Source organism: Oncorhynchus clarkii, chromosome 20 (genome assembly GCF_045791955.1).
Source record: "Oncorhynchus clarkii lewisi isolate Uvic-CL-2024 chromosome 20, UVic_Ocla_1.0, whole genome shotgun sequence".
NCBI lineage: Eukaryota > Metazoa > Chordata > Actinopteri > Salmoniformes > Salmonidae > Oncorhynchus > Oncorhynchus clarkii.
Window position 1 is genome coordinate 74,093,219 of NC_092166.1, and position 24,074 is coordinate 74,117,292.

At 41.6% G+C, this 24,074-nt stretch overlaps 1 protein-coding gene across 1 annotated transcript in view; it reads left to right on the plus strand.

The window, feature by feature from the left end:
- Nucleotides 1-24,074, plus strand: part of LOC139376891 (WD repeat domain 27) — a 151,309-nt gene that overhangs the window by 62,280 nt on the left and 64,955 nt on the right. Inside the window, exon 22 of the mRNA XM_071119880.1 lies at nt 19,990-20,092. Within this exon, the coding sequence (XP_070975981.1) occupies nt 19,990-20,092 (103 nt within the window). The remainder of the gene's footprint in view (nt 1-19,989; nt 20,093-24,074) is intronic.

Consider the following 24,074-nt stretch of genomic DNA (forward strand, 5'->3'; position numbering starts at 1 on the left):
AACTGAGTCTCACTCTGGCAGCATTCACTCTCTACCACTCTCACCCTCAACTGACTCTAAACCACAACTGAGTCTCACTCTGGCAGCATTCACTCTCTACCACTCTCATCCTCAACTGACTCTAAACCACAACTGAGTCTCACTCTGGCAGCATTCACTCTCTACCACTCTCATCCTCAACTGACTCTAAACCACAACTGAGTCTCACTCTGGCAGCATTCACTCTCTACCACTCTCATCCTCAACTGACTCTAAAACACAACTGAGTCTCACTCTGGCAGCATTCACTCTCTACCACTCTCACCCTCAACTGACTCTAAACCACAACTGAGTCTCACTCTGGCAGCATTCACTCTCTACCACTCTCATCCTCAACTGAGTCTAAACCACAACTGAGTCTCACTCTGGCAGCATTCACTCTCTACCACTCTCATCCTCAACTGAGTCTAAACCACAACTGAGTCTCACTCTGGCAGCATTCACTCTCTACCGCTCTCATCCTCAACTGACTCACCCTCAACTGACTCTAAACCACAACTGACTCTAAACCACAACTGACTCTAAACCACAACTGAGTCTCACTCTGGCACTCCGCATCATGATTGCCCTATTTCTCATGCAGTTGGAATCACTAATCCTTTTCACTCACACACACTTGATTTTTCACATTTTTGAGACTTTGATTACTGATTAACTGCACATTGACAGACCAAGAACTTCAAACCAACTGCCATCCGGAACCATTCAAAATCTGCGGGCTATATAAAATAAGTACTTTTAAATATTTGATAGCTAAAGCAGGAATTGACTCCACATGTGGTTTAAAAGCATTTTTATTTCTTTCCATTTCCTCTTGCTACAGGGAACCTGAAACATGTCCTCCACTGAGAGCTGGTGAGACTTTTCACACTTTCAGAGAAAGAGAGAGAGAGAGAGATATTTGGCAGCTATTTTCCTCCCTGCTCTTGCAAAAAAAACACAAAAAAAACATTTTCCCATCTCATGCAGTTTCAGTGTGGTGGAAGAAGCTTTGGGGGATAGTTGCAAAGGCACAAGTTGCTTATTGCTTGCTTTTGGCTAAATTGATAACAGCGTGGCACTTTCAATGCCAAGATTGTGGGTTCAATTCCTGCACGCATCACGTACAAAAAAATGACAATATGTACTGTAAGTCTATTTGGAGAAAAGGGCTGTATAGTTGGTAAACACAGGTCTGAACTAAGTGCTGTATAGTTGTTAAACACAGGTCTGAACTAAGTGCTGTATAGTTGTTAAACCCAGGTCTGAGATAAGTGCTGTATAGTTGTTAAACCCAGGTCTGAACTAAGTACTGTATAGTTGTTAAACACAGGTCTGAACTAAGTGCTGTGTAGTTGTTAAACCCAGGTCTGAGATAAGTGCTGTATAGTTGTTAAACCCAGGTCTGAACTAAGTACTGTATAGTTGTTAAACACAGGTCTGAACTAAGTGTTGTATAGTTGTTAAACCCAGGTCTGAGATAAGTGCTGTGTAGTTGTTAAATCCAGGTCTGAGATAAGTGCTGTGTAGTTGTTAAACCCAGGTCTGAGATAAGTGCTGTATAGTTGTTAAACACAGGTCTGAGATAAGTGCTGTATAGTTGTTAAACCCAGGTCTGAGATAAGTGCTGTGTAGTTGTTAAACCCAGGTCTGAGATAAGTGCTGTGTAGTTGTTAAACCCAGGTCTGAGATAAGTGCTATGTAGTTGTTAAACACAGGTCTGAACTAAGTGCTGTGTAGTTGCTAAACTAAATTCTGAACTAAGTGCTGTGTAGTTGTTAAACCCAGGTCTGAGCAACCGTAAAATCTGAGCTCTTCTCCACTTACCAGCACTCCATAGTCTTTGCCCCATGATGTAACCAAGCTGGTCCGGGTTTGTTTTAGCTGTCTTGACAACTCCTATGGTCACTGTCAACAAGACAGCACAAACAGATCTGGGACCGGTCTATATTTGAACTACAGGACATCTGAAAACAATCAGTATCCCAAATAGTTTGGCTTATGCATTGTTAAGGATGAGTCTTAAAGTATTAGCACTAATTCAATGTAAATCATGACAAAGCTTTTGGCTGAGTGCCAGCTGGCCTCGGTGTTAGTAATGTATTTTAGAGCAGGTGTACTCCTCTTGCTGACCCTCGCATATTCAAAGTATTGCTCGATTTCATTAAATATTCTATGACACGAGAATTTTAACAAAAATATCAGACAAAAATGTTTAGCTGCCCCTTTAAGGTTACCTTGGTAACGGGGCCACTCGAGTCATCAAGTGTGCCTGTGAGGATATCACTAGCAGAGGCCAACGGTGTTTCTTTTTGCTGCAGTGGGAGCAAACTCAAACAATGCCTTGACACATTTTTTGCAGTATTACTTTAGTTCCTTGTAGCAAACAGGATGCATGTTTTGGAATATATTTATTCTGTACAGGGTTCCTTTTCACTCTGTCCACCATCTCTGCAGCATTCCACCAATACGGCCTTTATGGTATAGTGTCCAGACGGAAGCCAGTGGAGTAACTACAACTCTATAACTGTTTTAAAGTCACCATTGGCCTCATTGTGATATCCCTGAGCTGTTTCCTTCCTCTCTGGCAACTGAGTTAGGAAAGACACCTGTGTCTTTGTAGGGACTAGGTGAATTGGTACACCATCCAAAGTGTAGTTAATAACTACTCCATGCTCAAAGGGATATTCAATATCTGCTTCATTTTTTTTTACCCATCTACCAATAGGTGCCATTCTTTGCAAGGCATTAGAAAACCTCCCTGGTCTTTGTGGTTGAATCTGTGTTTGAATTTCACTGCTAGACAGAGGGACCTTACAGATAATTTTAAGTGTGGAGTAGAGAGATGAAGTACTCATTAAAAAATCACATTAAAAACTATTGCACACCGAGTGGGTCCTTGCAACTTATTATGTGACTTGTTAAGCACATTTTTACTCCTGAACTTATTTAGGCTTGGCATAACAAAGGGGTTGAATTTATTTACTCGACATTTCAGCTTTTCATTTTTAATTAATTTGTAAAAATGTCAAAAAACGTATGTAGGCCAATGACAAAAAAAATCCATATTTGATTAGAACAATTTGGAAAAAGTTAAAGGGTGTGAATACTGGAGACACTGTAAATGCTTTTTTTGTGCATTTGAGTATTTTCATTCGGATAGTATTCAGACCCCTTGACTTTTTCCACATTTCGATACGTTACAGCCTTATTCAAAAATGTATTAAATACAAAATGTTCCTCATCAATCTACACACAATACCCATAATGACAAAGCGAAAACAGGTTTTTAGAAATGTTTGCAAATGTATTAAAAATCAAAAATAGAAATACATTATTTACATAAATATACAGACCCTTTGCTATGAGACTCAAAATTGAGGTCAGGTGCATCCTGTTTCCATTGATCATCATAGAGATGTTTCTACATGTTGATTAGAGTCCACCTGTGGTAAATTCAATTGATTGGACATGATTTGGAAAGGCACACAGCTGTCTATATAAGGTCCCACAGTTGACAGTGAATGTCAGAGCAAAAATCAGGCCATGAGGTTGAAGGAATTGTCTGTAGAGCTCCAAGACACGATTGAGTCGAGGTACAGATCTGGGGAAGGGTACCAAAAAATAAACACAGTGGCCTCCATCATTCTTAAATGGAAGATGTTTGGAACCACCAAGACTCTTCCTAGAGCTGGCCTCCATCATTCTTAAATGGAAGATGTTAGGAACCACCAAGACTCTTCCTAGAGCTGGCCTCCATCATTCTTAAATGGAAGATGTTTGGAACCACCAAGACTCTTCCTAGAGCTGGCCACCCGGCCAAACTGAGCAGTCGGGGGAGAAGGGCCTTGGTCAGGGAGGTGACCAAGAACCTGATGGTCACTCTGGCAGAGCTTCAAAGTTCCTCTGTGGAGATGGGAGAACCTTCCAGAAGGACAACCATCTCTGCAGCACTCCACCAATCAGGCCTTTATGGTATAGTGGCCAGACGGAAGCCATTCTTCAGTAAAAGGCACATGAGAGCCCACTTGGAGTTTGCCAAAAGGCACCTTAAGACTCTCAGAACATGAAAAACATGATTCTCTGGTCTGATGAAACCAAGATTGAACTCTTTGGCCTGAATGCCACACGTCACATTTGGAGGAAACCTGGCACCAAACCTATGGTGAAGCATGGTGGTGTTCGCATCATGGGAATTTTTTTCAGCTGTAGTTACTGGGAGACTAGTCAGGGTCGAGGGAAAGATGAACAGAGCAAAGTACAGAGTGATTCTTGATGAAAACCTGCTTCAGAGCGCTCAGGACCTCAGACTGGGGCGAAGGTACACCTTCCAACAGGACAACGACCCTAAGCACACAGCCAAGACAACGCAGGAGTGACTTCGGGATAAGTCTCTCAATGTCCTTGAGTGGCCCAGCCAGAGCCCGGACTTGTACCTGATCGAGCATCTCTGGAGAGACCTAAAAATAGCTGTGCAGCGACACTCCCCATCCAACCTGACAGAGCTTGAGAGGATCTGCAGAGAAGAGTGGGAGAAACTCCCCAAATACAGGTGTGCCAAGCTTTTAGCGTGATACCCAAGAAGACTCGAGGCTGCAATCGCTGTCAAATGTACTTCAGCAAAGTACTGAGTAAAGGGTCTGTTTAATTACGTAAATGTGATATTTCATTTTGTTTTTGTTACGTCTGTTTTTGCTTTGTCATTATGGGGTATTGTGTGTAGATTGACGAGGGGGAAAAAAACTGTTTAATCAATTTTAGAATAAGACTGTAACGTAACAGAATGTGGAAAAAGTCAAGGGGTCTGAGTACTTTCTGAATGCACTGTCTTTGAGTATTTGAATGGTAATTTGTAATAAGCAAATAGTTGATCAAATTGTATTTGAAAGTAAAATATTTATTTAAAATACTATTTTGGAATAACTGAGTTCAGTACGTGGTAAATTTGCGTCAGAGTTTTTGAGTATTTTGAAATACTTTCCAAGTGTATTTCCAAATACATTCCAATATTCAACTACTTGTTTTTTCAAATAAAGGTTATCTGAATAGTTGTTTTGAAATGTATTGAAAAGTAATTCTACCCAGTACTGCCAGAGCAGGATAGGCCTCCCTTATGATTCTGGTTCATCTCAAGGTTTCTTCCTTCTAGGGACTTGTTCCTTGCCACTTTGCCCCTACTTGCTCTTTGGGATCTTGGCCGGGTTACTATAAAGCACTTTGTGATTGATACATTGCTTCTCTCAATGAGGATTCCATTCTCTCTTATGAAAGGACTTTCATTCTTCAACACTAAATCCTTCTCAGCAGGATCTGAATGTTTACAACAACATTTTTAGAACACCCCATGTTTGGGATATAGGTCCCATTTCTGTCTATTCAAATACACATACATTATAATTAAATGAATTAAATCTCTAAAATGTCAAATGTAAACATTCCAAAGAAGTTGTGGCCTGTCGTGATCTAGCTGTTTAAGCCGCTACCTCTGGAGCGCATGTACGATGTACCTCTGCTAGCATGGGTTCAAATTTGACCCATTGCTTTTTCAGCACTCTCTCGCCTACCTTTCTCATCTGTCTCTCTCTATTCAATAAACATACAAAATATTTAAAAAATGTATAATTCCAAAGTTGATTAGTATGGTATCTCCTTGACAAATGAATTTGAACTACGTTTTGTACTTTTTGTTTTCCACCCTGTCCACCCTGTTTATAGATATCCACAACCTGCATGTATGCAGGTTATTGAGAGGTAGGTCTAGGCTAGAGTCATTGGCTCTGAGTAAGCCTGTGGCTATCAATGCCAAGTGATGTCGAACTCCACTTTGCTTTGGAATTTGAACACATTCTGTGTCTCAGTCTTTTGCGTCTGAGCTGAGTGAGACTGCTTCCATTGCATGTGTTCTATCCAGCCCTGGGTTCAAACACTATTTGAAATATGTTTTAAATACCCTTACCGTTTAGTGTTGTCTGCCTGGAGTGCCAGGTTGGTGGGGTTTGCACTTTTGGGACTATTCTATTGGTTCCATTGCACCAGGTAAGCTCAATCCAGTTCTGGTCCTATCCAAGGCCCAGACAGTGTCTGTCAAAGCCTGATTCTGTTTAGATAAATATTTGTGCCCCGTTTCCAGGTCATGTTCTGGTCAGGGTCTTGTTCTACGGCCTGTCATATAGTGGTCCAATCCTGTCTCTCTCTGTATGTGTGTGTGTGATTGTCTCTTAGAGGAAGCCAAATGGTGGATGTGATATTGAAATATGTGTGAGGGCTTCATTCATCTCTCTTGTCATTCCCTTCGGTCTTAATCCTTGACGATATTATTGTTCATTGCTCAATTTAAGAATCTGCCTGCGCAACACTGCGTCTCAGCAAATCCAAACATAGTTTACATTTACTTGGTAGAAGTGGTTGGACAAGTTAAGGATAACTTGACCTTTTTCTTTTGTGGTGTGGCCTTGATGCTATATTATAGAGGCTGCACACCCTTGCATCCTACTCATCATGATCATTGTTCCGCGACAAAGACAAATCTTTGTCTCCCTCCTCCACTCCATTTCACTTGTCGTCTTCTTCTTCCTGAAGATACGTATCAGGTTTGGGTTTGTTCTTCAAAAGTCTGGTTCCTGTCAAGATGTCTTCCTGTACTCACAACCTATCACCTGACAGACGGTTTATTGAAACAGGTCAGGATATTTGATTTACCTCTGCCCCTAAGCCTAGGGTTAAAGGTCAATGTAGAAGCCTCCAAGGAATGTCTCATATTGATGATGTCAGACTATTTAATCATGCAGGTGCACACATGTGACAGGCAGCTGGTCATAACATTGGCCTGTGTCAGTTCATTAGTTATTAGTGTATATTTCCCTGAGCACTCTAATATTGTATTTATAACCAAACTGAGTTATTTTCCATTGTCTCAGGGTCTGTGTCCCAAATAACACCCTATTCAAGATAGTGCACTACTTTTGACAAGGGCCCATATGGATCTGGCCAAAAGTAGTGCACTATATAGAAGATAGGAAGCCATTTGGGACATATTCATTGCCTTGCTATGACCATGTGTTGACATCATGTACCTGAAAGGATTTGGTACCAAAACCCAAAGAGCTCGGAAAAGCTTACATTTTTTCCTCAAGCTTCATTAAAAAATAAAGTGACATCATCTCAGTGAAAAGAAAGAGAAAAGTGAAAATGAAACATTTTGGCCATCAGTCACCTTTTCAGACAGATTGAAGTATATTTGCTTGCGTTGTGTCCCAAATGGTGCAAAATTGCCTATAGTGCATTACTTCTGACCAGATCCTTATTGCCCCCTTCGGCCCTGGTCAACAGTAGTGTACTGCCTTTTCAGAAAAATCACCTAATTTCACAACTCACATGAGTTGGAACACTTCACATGGGATCACATGTAGTTTCAAGTAATCAAGTGTTGCTTTACATGTCACCTGTTACCACATTAACTTCACATAAAATGGCGTGATTATATGAAAATGTGTTTTGTGTTCACATATGAAATTCATGTTGTTTTTCCATAAGGGTGAATAGGGGAAAGGGTGCCATTTGGGACGAAGCCTTAGTCTATTTGCTAAGGATTTGTTCTATATAGACATTGGCCTCATTACAAGTGACCTGTAATGTCCCAATCTCATCCAACTCTTTAAACTGCTCCCTAATGGGTCACAAACCAGAAGTGACTATTGTGGCTCAGGAGAGGAGGGTGTGTGTGTGTGTGTGTGTGTGTGTGTGTGTGTGTGTGTGTCACTGGCGTAGCGTTATTTGAGATTAACATTTACATTTACGGGTATTTCACAAGGGGAAAATATATACACTACCGTTCAAAAGTTTGAGGTTACTTAGAAATGTCCTTGTTTTTGAAAGAAAAGCACATGTTGTCCATTAAAATAACATCAAATTGATTAGAAATACAGTGTAGACATTGTTAATGTTGTAAATGAGTATTGTAGCTGGAAACGGCTGTTTTTTAATGGAATATCTACATAGGCGTACAGAGGTCCATTATCAGCAACCATCACTAATGTGTTCAAATGGCACGTTGTGTTAGCTAATCCAAGTTTATAATTTTAAATGGCTAATTGATCATTAGAAAACCCTTTTGCAATTATTTTAGCACAGCTGAAAACTGTTAATTAAAGAAGAAATACAACTGGCCTTCTTTAGACTAGTTGAGTATCTGGAGCATCAGCATTTGTGGGTTCGATTACAGGCTCAAAATGGCCAGAAACAAGGGACTTTCTTCTGAAACTCGTCAGTCTATTCTTCTTCTGAGAAGTTAAGGCTATTCTGTGCTAGAAATTGTCAAGAAGCTGAAGATCTCGATCAACGCTGTGTACTAATGAAAACCAGTCGGTACACATCAGCGCTACATATCTCCTTCGCACAGAGTTGATCAGGCTGTTGATTGTGGCCTGTGGAATGCTGTCCTACTCCTCTTCAATGGCTGTGTGAAGTTGCTGGATAATGGCGGGAACTGGAAAACGCTGTCATACAGGTCAATCCAGAGCATCCAAACATGCTCAATAGGTGACATGACTGGTGAGTATTCAGGACATGGAAGAACTGGGACATTTTCCAGCATCCAGGAATTGTGTACAGATCCTTGCGAAATGGGTCCGTGCATTATCATGCTGAAACATGAAGTGATGGTGGCGGATGAATGGCACGATAATGGGCCTCAGGGTCACAGTATCTCTGTGCATTCAAATTGCCATAGATAAAATGCAATTGTGTTTGTTGTCCGTAGCTTATGTCTGCCTATACTATAACCCCACCGCCACCATGGGGGACTCTGTTCACAACGTTGACATCAGCAAACCAATCACCCACACGACGCCATGCACATGGTCTGCAGTTGTGAGGCCGGTTGGACAAATTCTCTAAAACCACGTTGGAGGTGGCTTATGGTAGAGAAATTAACATTACATTACCTGGCAACAGCTCTGGTGGACATTCCTACATTCAGCATTCCAATTGCATGCTCCCTCAAAACTTGAGATATCAGTGGCATTGTGTTGTGTGACAAAACTACACATTTTAAAGTGTCCTTTTATTGTCCCCAGCACAAGGTGCAACTGTGTAATGATCATGCTGTTTAATCAGTTTCTTGATATGCCACATCTGTCAGGTGGATGGAGAAATGCTCACTTAACAGGGATGCAAAAAAATTATACGCATGATTTTTGAGAAATAATATTTTTGTGTGTATGGAATGTTTCTGTGAACTTTTATTTCAGCTCATGAAACATGGGACCAACACTTTACATGTTGCGCTTATATTTGTTTTCAGTGTATTTTCTTGCAATAGCCCTCTTTGACTTGAAAGAATATTTCTCTCAAAACTGTGAGTTCTAAAAGATGTGTCTGGAGATTACGTGAACTCAGATTGGTCTAAAATCCTAAATGAATCGGGAATGAGCAGGGACAGCTATTCCAGAAGGACCCTTCATGTCCTCGTTACATGTAGTGCAACAAGACCACTCATGGTCCATAAAGTTCTCTACTTTTGATATATTTAAACAAACAATTGGAATCACCATGGTCACAAACAAACTATCAACTCCATCTGCCTGAAAGAAGAGGAATTTTGTTTCAAATATGATACATTTAATTAAGTTATAGTGTCATCAAGCAACAGAGGAAAAGCTAAATTGCTACTCTGCATACCACTTGAAGGAAGATGAAAAATGTCAAACATCAACTCAATTCCGTCAGAGCTGAAAGAGCCGATTTGAATGGTTGTTTTTATTTTGGGATTTTCAAATGAATCATGAATCATATTTTATAAATGTTTGAATTGATCTTGTATTTTGTATTGCAAAATTATGTCTGTTTTGAGTATCTGTTGTCAGCTCCATCAGTGGCTTGTCAACTCTGTCGCTGATTGCTAACACATTTTTTGTCAATATTCAGAAAAAAATATTTTAATCGCTGCAACATATGCTTAAACAATTTACATATTTGCTGTTGAAGACCATACTGTTTGCTTTATAACCCAGAAGAGTCTTAAGCCCTGGCGGGGTTCTACTAAGATATATGGAATTGTTTTAAGAAGATTATACCAGGGATAATTTTGCTACTTTGATTTTGAATTTGAAGATACCTTGAAGTATAAAATAAATATATATCAAAAATATTTGCTGAAAATTATTAGCCCATACAACATATTGAATAACAGATTCACTACATAGAACAACAGACAGTACCCCAAGAATTGAAAAGGACGTTTGTTCTGAAGTGTCAGTCCTGTCTGAGAGATATAAGAAAGATCAGGAAACATTTGTAAAAAAATCAAATAAAAATGTTCTACATATATTTAACACCTTATTTTTGGCAATAAATAGTCTCCATATATACCGCCATACATTTGTTCAACTGGTACCGGGGGACCTTCAGACAAGTCTTCTGAAGCCTGTTGGCGTCCCAGAGCCAAAACGACATGTTCACAAGAGTCTCACCTTTCCACAGAGGGGTCATATTAGTGTGCATCCCAAACTGTTTGGATGCTACAGATGATTTTGTGAGAAGACCTCATGCCTTATGGTCTGACAAACACCGCTCTAGCTCTGTCACGACATAGGCAGATGCGGTGGGTTGTGATGCATCCAATGCAACAACAAAAAAACAGATACCTTGATTTTTATGGGGATTTTTGTATTATGCTAAATAACTTTCCACGTGGGTGCGAACATCGACCTCGGGCCTTGCGAGGGGACTGACTCAATGAAGTCAACAAAGGCATTTACATTTTAGTCATTTAGCAGACGTTTTTACCACAAGCGATTTACAGGCACAATTAGTGTTAAGTGCCTTGCTCAAGGGTTCATTGACAGATTTTTCACCTAGCCGGCTCTGGGATTGGAAACAGTGACCTTTCGGTTACTGGCCCAACGCAATTAACTGCTACGGTCTATGGAAAATGACTGGTCGTCCATTCTAAACAAGATGGTTGCTATACATGATGGATAACGTTCTTGTCACTTGCTAGCTAGCTAGCCAACTTCAGCAAACTCCGTCACCCATTAGCCAGCATCCCACTGTTATTCTTCTAATATAGTATGAACAGGAGTCATAGGAGAGCTAGGCTCCACTGGTAGGAGTCCAGCTAGAGACAGTTTCTTGGACACAGATTAAGTCTAGTCTGGACTCAAACACCTAGTTCAATGGAGATTCTCCATTGAGCATAGTTTTATTCCAGGACTAGGCTTAATCTGTGTCCAGGAAATCAGCTCCTATTCTTACACAGCTGTTATTCATTTAGTTGGTTCTGCTCTTCTCTAAATATGTTATATTGTTTTTCCCAAAAATGAAATGTTTGCAAACATCTTCCTAGCGCTCCCAGGGTTGATGACACAGGGTCCAGAATGCACTGCAGGGCGGCCAGGCACACACGCACCCACCAGACAGTCTGTTGCACCAGGCAATCTGTTGTTTGGTTCTGGTCCACTGATTGAAATATGAGGGATTTTTTAAATATAGTTGTTTATCTTAGTTGTCGTAATCTTTAATTCTAACGAGAACCAGGCAGGCCCAACCTGGATTGTGAAGAGAAAATGAACAAAAGGCACAATATTAACATTGCTGGGTTCAAATACTATTTGAAATCATTTCAAATACTTCAGCTGGGCTTGATTAAGCTTGTGTGTTTCAATGGAACCAGTATATATTTTTTTCCAAAAGTGCCAACCCTGCCCACTGTTGTACTGTACTCCAGGAAGGTTGAAGCTGAATGCTGAACTTATTTTAAGAGATTTCAAATAGTAATTGAGCCCAGGACTGAAAGTGAGCTTTGCTGAATCCAAGTATCCTAAGTACTAAGTTCTTAGTAATGTTGCCTGGCAGGCGAAGTAGGAACAAAAACTAATAAAAAGAAGGCAGGCCGTAAAGAAGCAGGCGGTCGGTTTGGGAAGGATAAACACATGCATGGACAAACATACGCACATGCGCAAACACACAAACCCACACAGACAGACAGACATACGAACACACACACCCAAGGTGTTTGGTTCTCACACACAGGATGAGAGCATTTGAATTAGTGTTCCTTTTTATTGTGACCTTTACGTTAATAAATGCCTCTGTGTCCCAAATGGCACTTCTGACCAGAGTAGTGCCCTAGATAGTGAATAGGGTGCCATTTGGGACTCTAATTAAGCTTTTCAGGGTAGGTTAAGCACCAAGGGTAATATTCCCTGTGTGTTGTTTAAATTGAACTGTTGTGTAGATCTACCAGGAAATACACACACACTCTTTCTCCCACTGGCACCACAGCTACCACTGAAACTTCAACGTTTCTGTACTATGGCTTCTCCTATTTGAATAGTTGCCTCAGTTGGGAGAAACTGGCTTTATAAGCCATGTAAACCACTGACCAGCGTTTATTATTACTCAGCAATCTGTTATCCCTACACACGTCATAGTGTGTGCAGTTGTGGCCTCCAGCACATTTCCAAACAATGAGACAACAGCCCAGACGCAGCAAAAACACCATTCCTCATCAATATGTGCTGGGTAACCAGTGATTCTGTGCCTGTAGTCAAAAGCCTCTCAGAGTACCAGTGCTGATCTAGGATCAGGTGGGTTAGCGTTAGTATGCATTTTGATTTAAAAGCTAAACTGATCCTAGATCAGCACTCCTATTCTGAGATGCTTTGGGAATACAGGCCCTGAACATCACATCAGCATGCTTCCTGTTTCGGAGATGAAAGTGAATATCTAGCGGTCTGTTTCTGCTTAGTTCAGAAATATCTTCAACTCCAAATCTGCTGGAAACCCCCACTGTTAAATCCATACTGTAATCTAGCATTATACACTGGAACTTTTAAAAAAGAAGGATGAGTAGAAAATAAAACTCATTTTGGCCCAACTGCTTCCTTGTTAAAGGTGGTTGCATTACTTGACTGTCTCTTACAGGGATGACATCATGCAGTCTTGTTTCAAGAAAGGGAATAAATAATCAAATAAAGCAAAAAAAGTAACTTTTTACATATTTTATCTTTACAGTGGTCTGCAAATTCAATTATGGTGGCTACAAAAACCTCTTATGGGAAAATGACTATGATATTATTCACCTAGCCTTTGAGGAGACACTGATTGAAGTGGAATCTAGCATTAGCCATTTAGTAGCCAGATGATTTCTATGATTAGCTTGTTGATTATATTGACGAGTGACTCAGAGGACCAAGGTGGATTTAGTAACGTCGTCGGCTCGGGTCCAAGGGGAACAGACCTTCCTATCCCTGTCTGGGTTAGTCATCAGCAGCATGCCGCATTGTACTCACTCACTCACTCACTCACTCACACACACACACACATACATACATACATACATACACACACACACACGATGCATTGTCATTACTCAGACAACGCTGGGACGGTGTGTTGGACCAAACTCAGTTTCCTCCCCTTCCTCCTCCTCTACCTCTTCCTCTCTGTGCTGTCATTGCTCAATCAAAATATTATCCCCACACACTCTTCCTTCTCCTTTCCCTCCTCCTCCTTCCTTCTCCTTTCCCCTCCTCCTCCTCCTCCTTCCTTCCTTCTCCTTTCCCCTTCCTCCTCCTCCTCCCTTTTCCTTTCCCCTTCCTCCTCCTCCTCCCTTTTCCTTTCCCCTTCCTCCTCCTCCCTTCCCCCTCCTCCTTCCTTCTACTTTCCCCCCTCCTCCTCCCCTCTTCTCCTTTCCTTCCTTCTCCTTTCCTTCCTCCTTCTCTCTCCTCCTCCTTCCTTCTCCTTTCCCTCCTCCTTTCCATCCTCCTCTTACTGCTCAGTCACAGTGAGACAAAAAGCATTAGGTCGTCTGTCTGTTATCAATCAAATGTATTTATAAAGCACTTTTTACATCAGCAGATGTCACAAAGTGCTTATTCAGAAACCCAGACTAAAACCCCAAACAGCAAGCAATGCAGATGTAGAAGCACTGTGGCTAGGAAAAACTCCCTAGAAAGGCAGGAACCTAGGAAGAAACCAGGCTCTGAGGGGTGGCCAGTCCTCTTCTGGCTGTGCGCGGTAGAGATTATAAGAGTACTTGGCCATTAAGACAAGATTGTTCTTCATGTTCATAGATGACCAGCAGGGTCAAATAATTAACACAGTGGTTATAGAGGGTGCAACAGGTCAGCACCTCAGGAGTAAATGTCAGTTGGCTTTTCATTGCCGTGCATTCAGAGGTCGAGAGAGAGACTTAAATCAGCAGGTCTGGGATAAGGTAGCCCATCCAGTAAACAGGTCAGGGTTCCATAGCCGCAGGCTGAACAGTTGAAACTAGAGCAGCAGCATGACAAGGTAGCACGTCTGGTGAACAGGTCAGGGTTCCATAGCTGCAGGCAGAACAGCAGAAACTGGATCAGCAACACGACCAGGTGGACTGGGGATGGGGATAGCCAAAGTTCATCAGGCCAGGTAGTCCTGAGGCAGGGTCCTATCTCTTAGGTCCTCCGAGAAGGGGAGAGAGAGAAAGCAAGAGAGAGATTGGAGACTTAGAGGGAACATACTTAAGATCACACAGGACACCAGATAAGACAGGATAATTACACCAGATAGGACAGACTGACCTGAACCCCCAGGCACATAGACTATTGCAGCATAGATACTGGAGACTGCGCCAGGAGGGGTCGGGGGACTCTGTGGCCCTGCCCGACAATACCCCCGGACAGGGCCAACCAGGAAGGATATAACCCTACCCACTTTGCCAAAGCACAGCCCCACACCACCAGATGAATATCAACAGACCACCAACTTACCACCCTGAGACAAGGCCAAGTATAGCCCACGAAGATCTCACCCACCGGGGGGGGGGGCCGGACAGGAAGATCACGTCATTGACTCAACCCACTCAAGTCGAGTATAGCGAAAAAAAGCCTGGCAAGACGTCCCTGGGATGGGAGAACACTAGCAAGCCTGTGACTCAGCCCCCAGAGGCAAAAAGGCAAGGGTGGTTCGTCACTCCAGTACCTTGCCATTCACCTTCACACCCCTGGGCCAGACTACACTCAATCATAGGACCTACATAAGAGATGAGTCTTCAGTAAAGACCTAAAGGTTGAGACCGAGTCTGCGTCTCTCACATGGATCGGCAGACCATTCCATAAAAATGAAGCTCTATAGAGCTGTTTGCTTAGAAATTTTAGGAATAATAAGGAGGCCTGTGTCTTGTGACCGTAGAGTACGTGTAGGTATGTTCCAGTGGAGGCTGGTGGGAGGAGCTATAGGAGGACAGGCTCATTGTAATGGCTGGAATGGAATCAATACAATGCTACCAAACACATGGAAACAACATGTTTGACTCCGTTCCATTGATTCCATTCCAGCCATTAGAATGACCCCGTCCTCTTATAGCTCCTCCCACCAGACTCGTTTGGTACCAGTCTCTTACGGCAGGGCCAAATCGGAGATAGAGGTACGAGTAAGTCCATGTAATGCTTTGTAGGTTAGCAGTAAAACCTTGAAATCAGCCCTATCACTAACAGGAAGCCAGTGTAGAGAGGCTAGCACTGGAGTAATAAGATAAAGTTTTGGTTCTAGTCAGGATTCTAGCAGACGTATTTAGCACTAACTGAAGTTTATTTAGTGCTTTATCTGAGTAGCCGGAGAGTAGAGCATTGCAGTAGTCTAATCTAGAAGTGATAAAGCATGGATTTGTTTCTTTTCAAAATATTTAGACTAAAGGTGTCTGATTTTTTGCAATATTACAAAGATAGAAAAAAACTGCTTTTGAAATGTTTTTGACATTTTTGTCAAAAGAGAAATCAGGGTCCAGACTAATGCTGAGATCCTTCACAGTTTTATTTGAGACGACTGTACAACCATTGAGATAAATTGTTAGATCAAACAGAAGATCTCTTTGTTTCTTGGGACCTAGAACTAGCATCTGTTTTGTCCGAGTTTAAAAGTAAAACATTTGCAGCCATCTACCTCCGTGTGTCTGAAACACACGTTTTCCAGGGTAGGCAATTTTGGGGCTTCACCATGTTTCATCATCAGTTCTGCCACTTGTTTGGCTGGAATTGAAAGCTGGGTGGTTCATGACCTTTGACTTTGTAATGCCATCTTATTTTGTTTTGGCAACAAAGTTTCACTACGGCAGTAGAGCTTGCTAGTGTCTGTCAGACTGTCTGTCTGGCTCACTGTCTGTCTGTCTACCTGTCTCTCTCTATCTGTTTGTCTGTCTGTATGTTAACATTCCCGTTAACATTGACATTCACCTATTAGTGGTTTACACAATGTAAAATAAGGTGTTCACCCACACCACCATCCACATCTGTTCTGGGCCCCTATGAGGACACCAGTCATTAGGTTTTACCTGGTCTGATGAGATTATGATGTGAAAGTCCAGGACACACACACACACACACACACAACAGCCAACATTGTTCATTAGCAGAGAGCATGGCTCAGTTTGTTAGCCTGTCCTGCAGTAGAATTAATCCAGGGCTGCGGTCCAAACACTTAAAAGACACACCCTATCCCTCAGCCCTCAAATTAAGTGGACACTTCTGATGACGCATCATGACGTCTGACGAGTATACACTTGCATGGCGAGGGAGGAAGGAATGATTTTTAAATGGACCTAGAAATTCATCACTCGTTCATCCCGCGATTATTGTGTTTTCAGCCACCGGTAGCTTGTGGGTGCTTTATATGCGCTACAGTCAATTATGAGTGTATGTCTACTTATATTAAGTATCTAATTATTAATATGCGCCTACTTTATGATAGCTAGCAAATGATTTAGCTAACTAACGTTAGCCTGCCTAGCTGGAACTTCTGAAGAAGGAAATGCTTTTATTTCTACAATTTCAAAAAGATAACCAAACAAACATATTTACTTATTGTTTGTGGTTCCGTCATGTGCAATAGTAGCAATTTATTTGCATTCGTTTTTACTTACACTTGTATGTTGACTTCTCCATTGATGTTGTTTTTAAGTTTTCTCTGACTTTTCTTAGCGGATGTGCAATCGATGCAAATTGAATTATGCAGAGTTTCAGGCCCCCGGAGTGAACATAATTGTACACTCACAAAGCCGATTAAAAACGAGGGCTTACGTTGCAAACTTCTCTTGCTTGGCTAATCATTTGGCCTGCCTGCCAAGATGGTGACAGGGATTCCCCCAAGGGCATAAGGCGAGGGTAAGTGGACGAGGGTGTGTCTTTTAAGTGTTTGGACGGCAGACCAGGTGAATCCAGGTGAAAGCTATGATCCCTTATTGATGTCACCTGTTAAATCCACTTCAATCATTGAAAATTAAGGGGAGGAGGCAGGTTAAAGAATGATTTTTAAGCCTTGAGACAACTGAGACATGGATTGTGTATGTGTGCCATTCAGAGGGAAAATATTGAAGTGCCATTGAACGGGGTATGGTAGTGAGTGTTTCAAGAACTGCAACGCTGCTGTGTTTTTCACGCTCAACAATTTACCATGTATATCAAGAATGGTTCACCACCCAATGGACATCCAGCCAACTTGGCACAGCTGTGGGAAGCATTGGAGTCAACATGGGCCAGCATCCATGTGGAACGCTTTCCACACCTTGTAGAGTCCATGCCCCGATGAATAAAGGCTGTTCTGAGGACAAAAGGGGGGTGCGGTGCAACATAATATAATGTTTTGTATACTCAGTGTATATGTATATGAAGGTGTGTAAAGCAGTAGTTACAGATATCACATTTACATAAGTATTCAGACCCTTTACTCAGTACTTTGTTGAAGCAATGATTACAGCCTCGAGTTTTCTTGGGTATGACGCTACAAGCTTGGCACACCTGTATTTGGGTAGTTTCTCCTATTCTTCTTGGGTATGACGCTACAAGCTTGGCACACCTGTATTTAGGTAGTTTCTCCCATTCTTCTCTGCATAGCCTCTCAAACTCTGTCAGGTTGGATGGGGCGCTTTGCTGCACAGGTCTCTCCAGAGATGTTCGATCGGGTTCAAGTCGGGGCTCTGGATGGATCATTCAAGGACATTGAGACTTGTCCCAAAGCCATTCCTGTGTTGTCTTGGTTGTGTGCTTAGGGTTGTTGTCCTGTTGGAAGGTGAACCCTCACCCCAGTCTAAGGTCCTGAGCAGGTTTTCTTTACTCCATTTATCTTTCCCTCGATCCTGACTAGTCTCCCAGTCCCTGCCTTTGAAAAACATACCCAGGTTTCCTCCAGACGTGACGCTTGGCATTCAGGCCAAAGGATTCAATCTTGTTTCTCATGGTTTGAGATGCCTTTAGGTGCCTTCTGGCAAACTCCAGGCTGTCATGTGCCTTTTACTGAGGAGTGGTTTCCTTCAGGCCATTCTACCATACAGGCCTGATTGGTGGAGTGCTGCAGAGATTGTTGTCCTTCTGTAAGGTTCTCCCATTGCCACAGAGGAACTCTGGAGGTCTGTCCGATTGTCCATCAGGTTCTTGGTCACCTCCCTGACCAAGGCCCTTCTCCCCTGATTACTCAGTTTGGCCGGCCAGCTCTAGGATGAGTCTTGGTGGTTCTAGACTTCTTCCATTTAAGAATGATGGAGGCCACTGTGTTCTTCAATGCTGCAGAATGTTTTGTGCTTCGACACAATCCTGTCTCAGAGCTCTACAGACAACTCCTTCGACCTCATGGCTTGATTTTTGCTCTGACATTCACTGTCAACTGTGGGACCTTATACAGACAGGATTGTGCCTTTCCAAATCATGTCCAATCAATTACATTTAGCACAGGTGGACTCCAATCAAGTTGTAGAAACATCTCAAGGATGATCAATGGAAACAGGATGCACCTGAGCTCAATTTTGAGTAGCAAAGGGTCTTAATACTTATGTAAATAAGGTTTTTCAGGTTTTTTTGCAAACATTTCTTAAAACTTGTTTTCGCTTTGTCATTATGGGTTATTGTGTCTAGATTGATGATGCTAATTTTTTATTGAATCCATATTAGAAAAAGTCTCTAACGTAACTAAATATGCAAAAAGGGAAGGGGCCTGAATACTTTCCAGATGCACTGTATATAGGATGTCCCTTTACTATAATACAGTATTATACATACTGTATAATACATACATACTGTATGTACAGTCCTTTCAGAAGCATTGGAGTCAACATGGGCCATCATCCCTGTGGAATCCTTTTGACACCTTGTGGAGTCGAGGGCAATGTGTTCCCAATGTTTGGTGTACTCAGTGTATGTTTATATTTTACGGTCTCTGACATCGCTCGTTCTGATATTTCATTTTTTTTCTGTATTATGTGTGTATAGTTTTTTATTCGATTTTTATTGCTAGGGATTACTGCACTGATGGAGCTAGAAACACAATAATTTCACTGCACCAGCGATAACATCTATAAATCTCTGTACACGACCAATAAACTTGGATTTTATTTGGTACTGTAACTCATTGGGCACCACTCCCATGTTGACACCTGGGAACCCTTTTTTGTTTTGTGCTGAAAGGAGCTTGCTCTGGGGTGCAGTGGCACTTTGCTGCTAGACTAGGTTAGTTCCTAGTCCCTAAGGGTAGCAGAATAAATGTGATATTTGATACTGCTTCTCTTTGAGATCTCAATGGTGAGATGTTTGACATTTTACATTCTCGTAAATCAGTATGTTTGTGTGTGTGTTCTGAACTAGGCATTTTTGCAACTAGTGGAAATATTTGGCATCCTTGGTAACCACACACACACAAACACAACCACCCAATATGAACGACTGTGGATACCAGGACTGAGGCCATCGTTTGCAAATGTATTGTGAAATCTGTTGTAAAATGTATTTTAATGTTTCAAAATTGTATTTTATTGTGTTACTGCCTTAATTGTTGCTGGACAACCAGGACGAGTAATGGGGATCCATAATAACTGAAATACAACACACCTAAATAAATCTAAGCAGAATCATGAAATGTCACTACTGATTTGCCCTTTCAAATAGAGCAGCAATAGTAGTTTTCATTGGCATTCTGTAAATCTCCCACTCTGTTTTCTCTCCATAGGTGTGTGCGGCGGTATGAGAACCACTTGAATCGCTGTCATCCCTGCACCGCAGCCTTTTCACCCTGTGGACGATTCATTGCTTCTGGCTCTGAAGACAACTGTGTGAGTGGTGGTTCCTTCCTACTTGTCCTCCCTCTCCTCCTCCTCTTCCTTTCTCTCCCTCTATTCCTCCTCCTCTTCTGTCTCATCATCCTCCTTTCTATGGAAACACGTGACCTGGTATGGAAGTTAAAAGGTAGGGGTTGAAATACAGGTGGAGAGTCAGAGGTTCATGTTACTGGATTTCACAGGCTTCGTCCTCTCCCCTGCACTAATCATTTTTGACACCATCTAAAATACCTTCAATACCTGTAATAAGTCTGAAATATCTTCACCTAGAGTTGTTTAATGTTAAAGTGACACATGACACATCAGGAAATGTCATGGAAAGCATTTACGATGTGATGTCAAGGGCCACCAGCCCTGGTCTGCATAAAGCCCTGTAATACGTCTTAAATACCTTTAACTGGAGTCTGTACTGTATGGTGTCACAGGCCATCACCCTACGTTGTAATAGCTGTAGTAAATCATGCAAAGGGTTGCCATGGATTTGACAGTAACTTAAAGGGAGCAAGGTGGCAAGTTCAATTCTGTATTTCATATTACAGTGTACAGTAGGTGCATTTGTTTTATGTTACAGTGACACATGATACATAGTAATTTATTTTATGTATGTTCCCGTGTCCCACAGAGAATAGGAAGCACTACCATTTTACACAACATTAAAGACATGCTCCGGAACCTTTGAAACCTCCCGCTTTGGGCTGGATGTGTCAATGTGTAGTTCATACATGCATAATCTACCTCAATTAGCCACAAAATCCCTAGTTTGAAAGCAACTGTTTTTCTGGAAGCTTTCCCTACATTTCCTCCCGTGTGGGCCAACCCCCTAGCAATTTGAGTTCTAGCCAATGATCTTCAGCCCCTCACCATTTGAGTGACAACTAACAAGATGCACACACATCAGCAGAGCGAGAGAGAGCAATGACGTGGTGCAAATATCTGCACATAGGTGACGTAGTACGCAATTTCCAGCTCATGAGCACTACTTTCACTACTGGCTAAAAAGTATACAAAAGTACCAGAGAATCACTTTAAATACGGCCAATGACCAGTTTTATGTCTTTAGTACATTCACCTAGAGTTGTTTGATGTTAATCTGACAATGGAATGACATGACTCATGCTTTTTCCAAGACAGTCCCACAGAGAATAGGAAGCAAGAGGAATGCTTGTCATGGCAAGCGCATCACTGGCAAATCAATGCATGTGTGTGCATGCATGTGTGCAGGGCCGGCTCTAACCTTTTGGGGTCCAAAGCTAAATGTTGTTAGGGGCCTCCAGACCTCATGGGCAAAACATTTTAGTGGCCCCCCTCTTGACGGCAGAGAGAAAAAATATAATTGTAGAGTCAATTTCCTGCAGTTCTCCACATTTTGCCACGGGACTTAGAGAAAATGTTGCAGTTTTAAAGCAAGTTTGCTGCAATTTGACTCATTTTGTCATGGAGCAAAGAGAAACATTTGCAGTTTTACAGTTAATTTCCTGCAATTCTACACATTTTGCCATGACTTATACCATGTTATTATGACATCTGGGTGAGAGTGACTAACAAAATCCCTGCGTGCCCGGTTGGTAATTCAACCATGATTACTACAAGTATAGACAGCTGACTAGACTCATTTACCAATCTAAGAACATTTAGCCGACATGGAATGGCAGTGTTAATTTCATCAACAATAACTATGAGGAAAAGTGCTCATCAATGACTTATTCCTGAATTAAACTATGACCATAGCTAGAAGAGATGCCCTGGAAAAAAACGCAAACTATTACAAATGACTTTTCATTTTAGTTGATGAAAATGGGACGAGACAAGAATTCCATGTGAGACTAATGGCCATTTAATTTGACACAAAGCTCCTTTTCATCTGTTTTGTCCAATCATACGCCAGCATACATGCATAATATTTCAGGTAATCCTCTCATTGGCAGTTGTGACTTGACTTATATCTAACCTCAACTAGAAACAATGTTTACTCTCTTACTTTCATGTAGGCAATGTTTTCTTTGATCACGACAGAAGCTCTATTTTCCCATGTGTGCTGTTATTCATTAGTCTGTGTTGACACACTTCCATTGTAGTCCACAAATGCGAGTTGCAGTTGCATTTTGTTGTTGCTATTTGTTGAATATTAGGAGTACAGTAGTACTTCTGGCATTTTTGTAAGCCTCAAAATCTCCCCTGTCATTCACTCCCTTGACAGTTATGGCTGTGAGATTTTAGTCATTTGGCAGACTCTCTAATCCAGAGCGATTTACAGTTAGTGAGTGCATACATTTTAATACTGGTCCCCTGTGGGAATTGAACCCCCAACTCTGGCACCATGCTCTACCAACTGAGCCAAAGACGAGACTAAAATAGTCCAGTTTTAGTCGACTGATAATAATTCAAACTATCTATGGATGAAATTACAAACATTTTACTAAGACTAAAAGTTATTTTAAGACTAAAACTAAAATAGCTGCCAAAATGAACACTGACATGGGCTATTTGAGTCTCTGTCAGTGACTGACATAAAAAGAGAGAAACTGCTGATCCAGAGTTCCCCAATTTTTTATTATTGTCAAAGAATGGGTGGGGGCCCCCTAGCAGCCGTGGGGCTGTAGGCGGTCGCTTATGTTGTTTATGCCTGGAACCGGCCCTGCATGTCTGTGTGCTTGCATGTGATTTCCAGGCAGTTCATTCCAGTGTATGTGTGTTTGTTGTTAATTTGTTTGCGCATGTTTGTGCGTGCATGCATGTGTGTGTGTGAGAGGGCATCTAGACAGAGCAGTCCAGATTTACTGCAGTACAATGCCTTCTTTTCCTTTTATCTCCTGATAGAGATGGATTTGCAGAAGAATGCTTTCTGTTCTGGGTGTATAATTTATACGCTGGCATCCGATTTGAGTTATAGGCTCAAATTGAGTTATAACGCTGTTATGGGTAACTTCTAAAGCTCCGACTTTACTTTATCGACAAGCCTTGTGCGCCATCTGGGCTAAAGGCCAAACTGCAGAATGCTTAAGATTATGGACAGGGGCACACTCAACTACTGTAAATATAGAGCTCAGGTGAAAAGGTTGATGCACTGTAGTGCATATTTTGTCTTGAGCGGATGGTCGGGGGGCCAGAACATAATTACTAATAATTTGTTGACTACAAATTGACTAGAATAATTTATTGACTACAGATATAATATTTGATTAAAACATAATAATTTCAAACCTTGATTACATTTGTATATGATCACGTCTCTCTATTATGCGTGGGAATACATGGGAACAGATTTCCTAAATTAAAATCCCTTGGAGCTGAGTTCCTGGTGGGTTTTTTTCAGCATTTTATGTCTGAAGAAATATATAATAATAATACCGTTTTATTTTTGCTCAGGAAACAAGTTAAAACCACGGTCTGCCAGTTGGGGTGTAGCCTTAGTTGCCTGTCTATGAAACAACAAAACGCGCTGCTGGTGGTTTAGGTGCATGTAGTGTACAATACATGGTAAACATGGCACAGTACATGGCACATACACATGCCACACTATTCTGTTATTTCCATGACTGACAACTTTTAAACCTGCTACAGAATAGGTCTTCCCTCTTCTTGCTGTACAAAACATTGTCTGCGTCCCAATTCTCCACCCTTCTCCCCGTCATGGATTTACAAATGGTGGAAACCCAAAGCCAGTGCTTACCCCAATCCAATGCTTTCCAATTCATGACGGGGAATGTGAGAGACAAAGACTGTCATGGAATTGGATCTTCAAAGGCCAGAATTCACACACTCACCTCCGATTTTTACCACATGACAAAGCGAAAGGGGCTCATTCCTGAACGATGTGTAGAGGTCACAAATCCACGTTCATTGTCACATTTTATTTGCTCTCTCTTCCCTCTTTCTTCACAGTCTTTCCTCTGGACTTCTGAGTAAATCTAATCTCTGGTCTTTTATTGAGCAGCTGCTTTGTGTTTAGTGTTCCCTCACGGAAAAAACACATGAA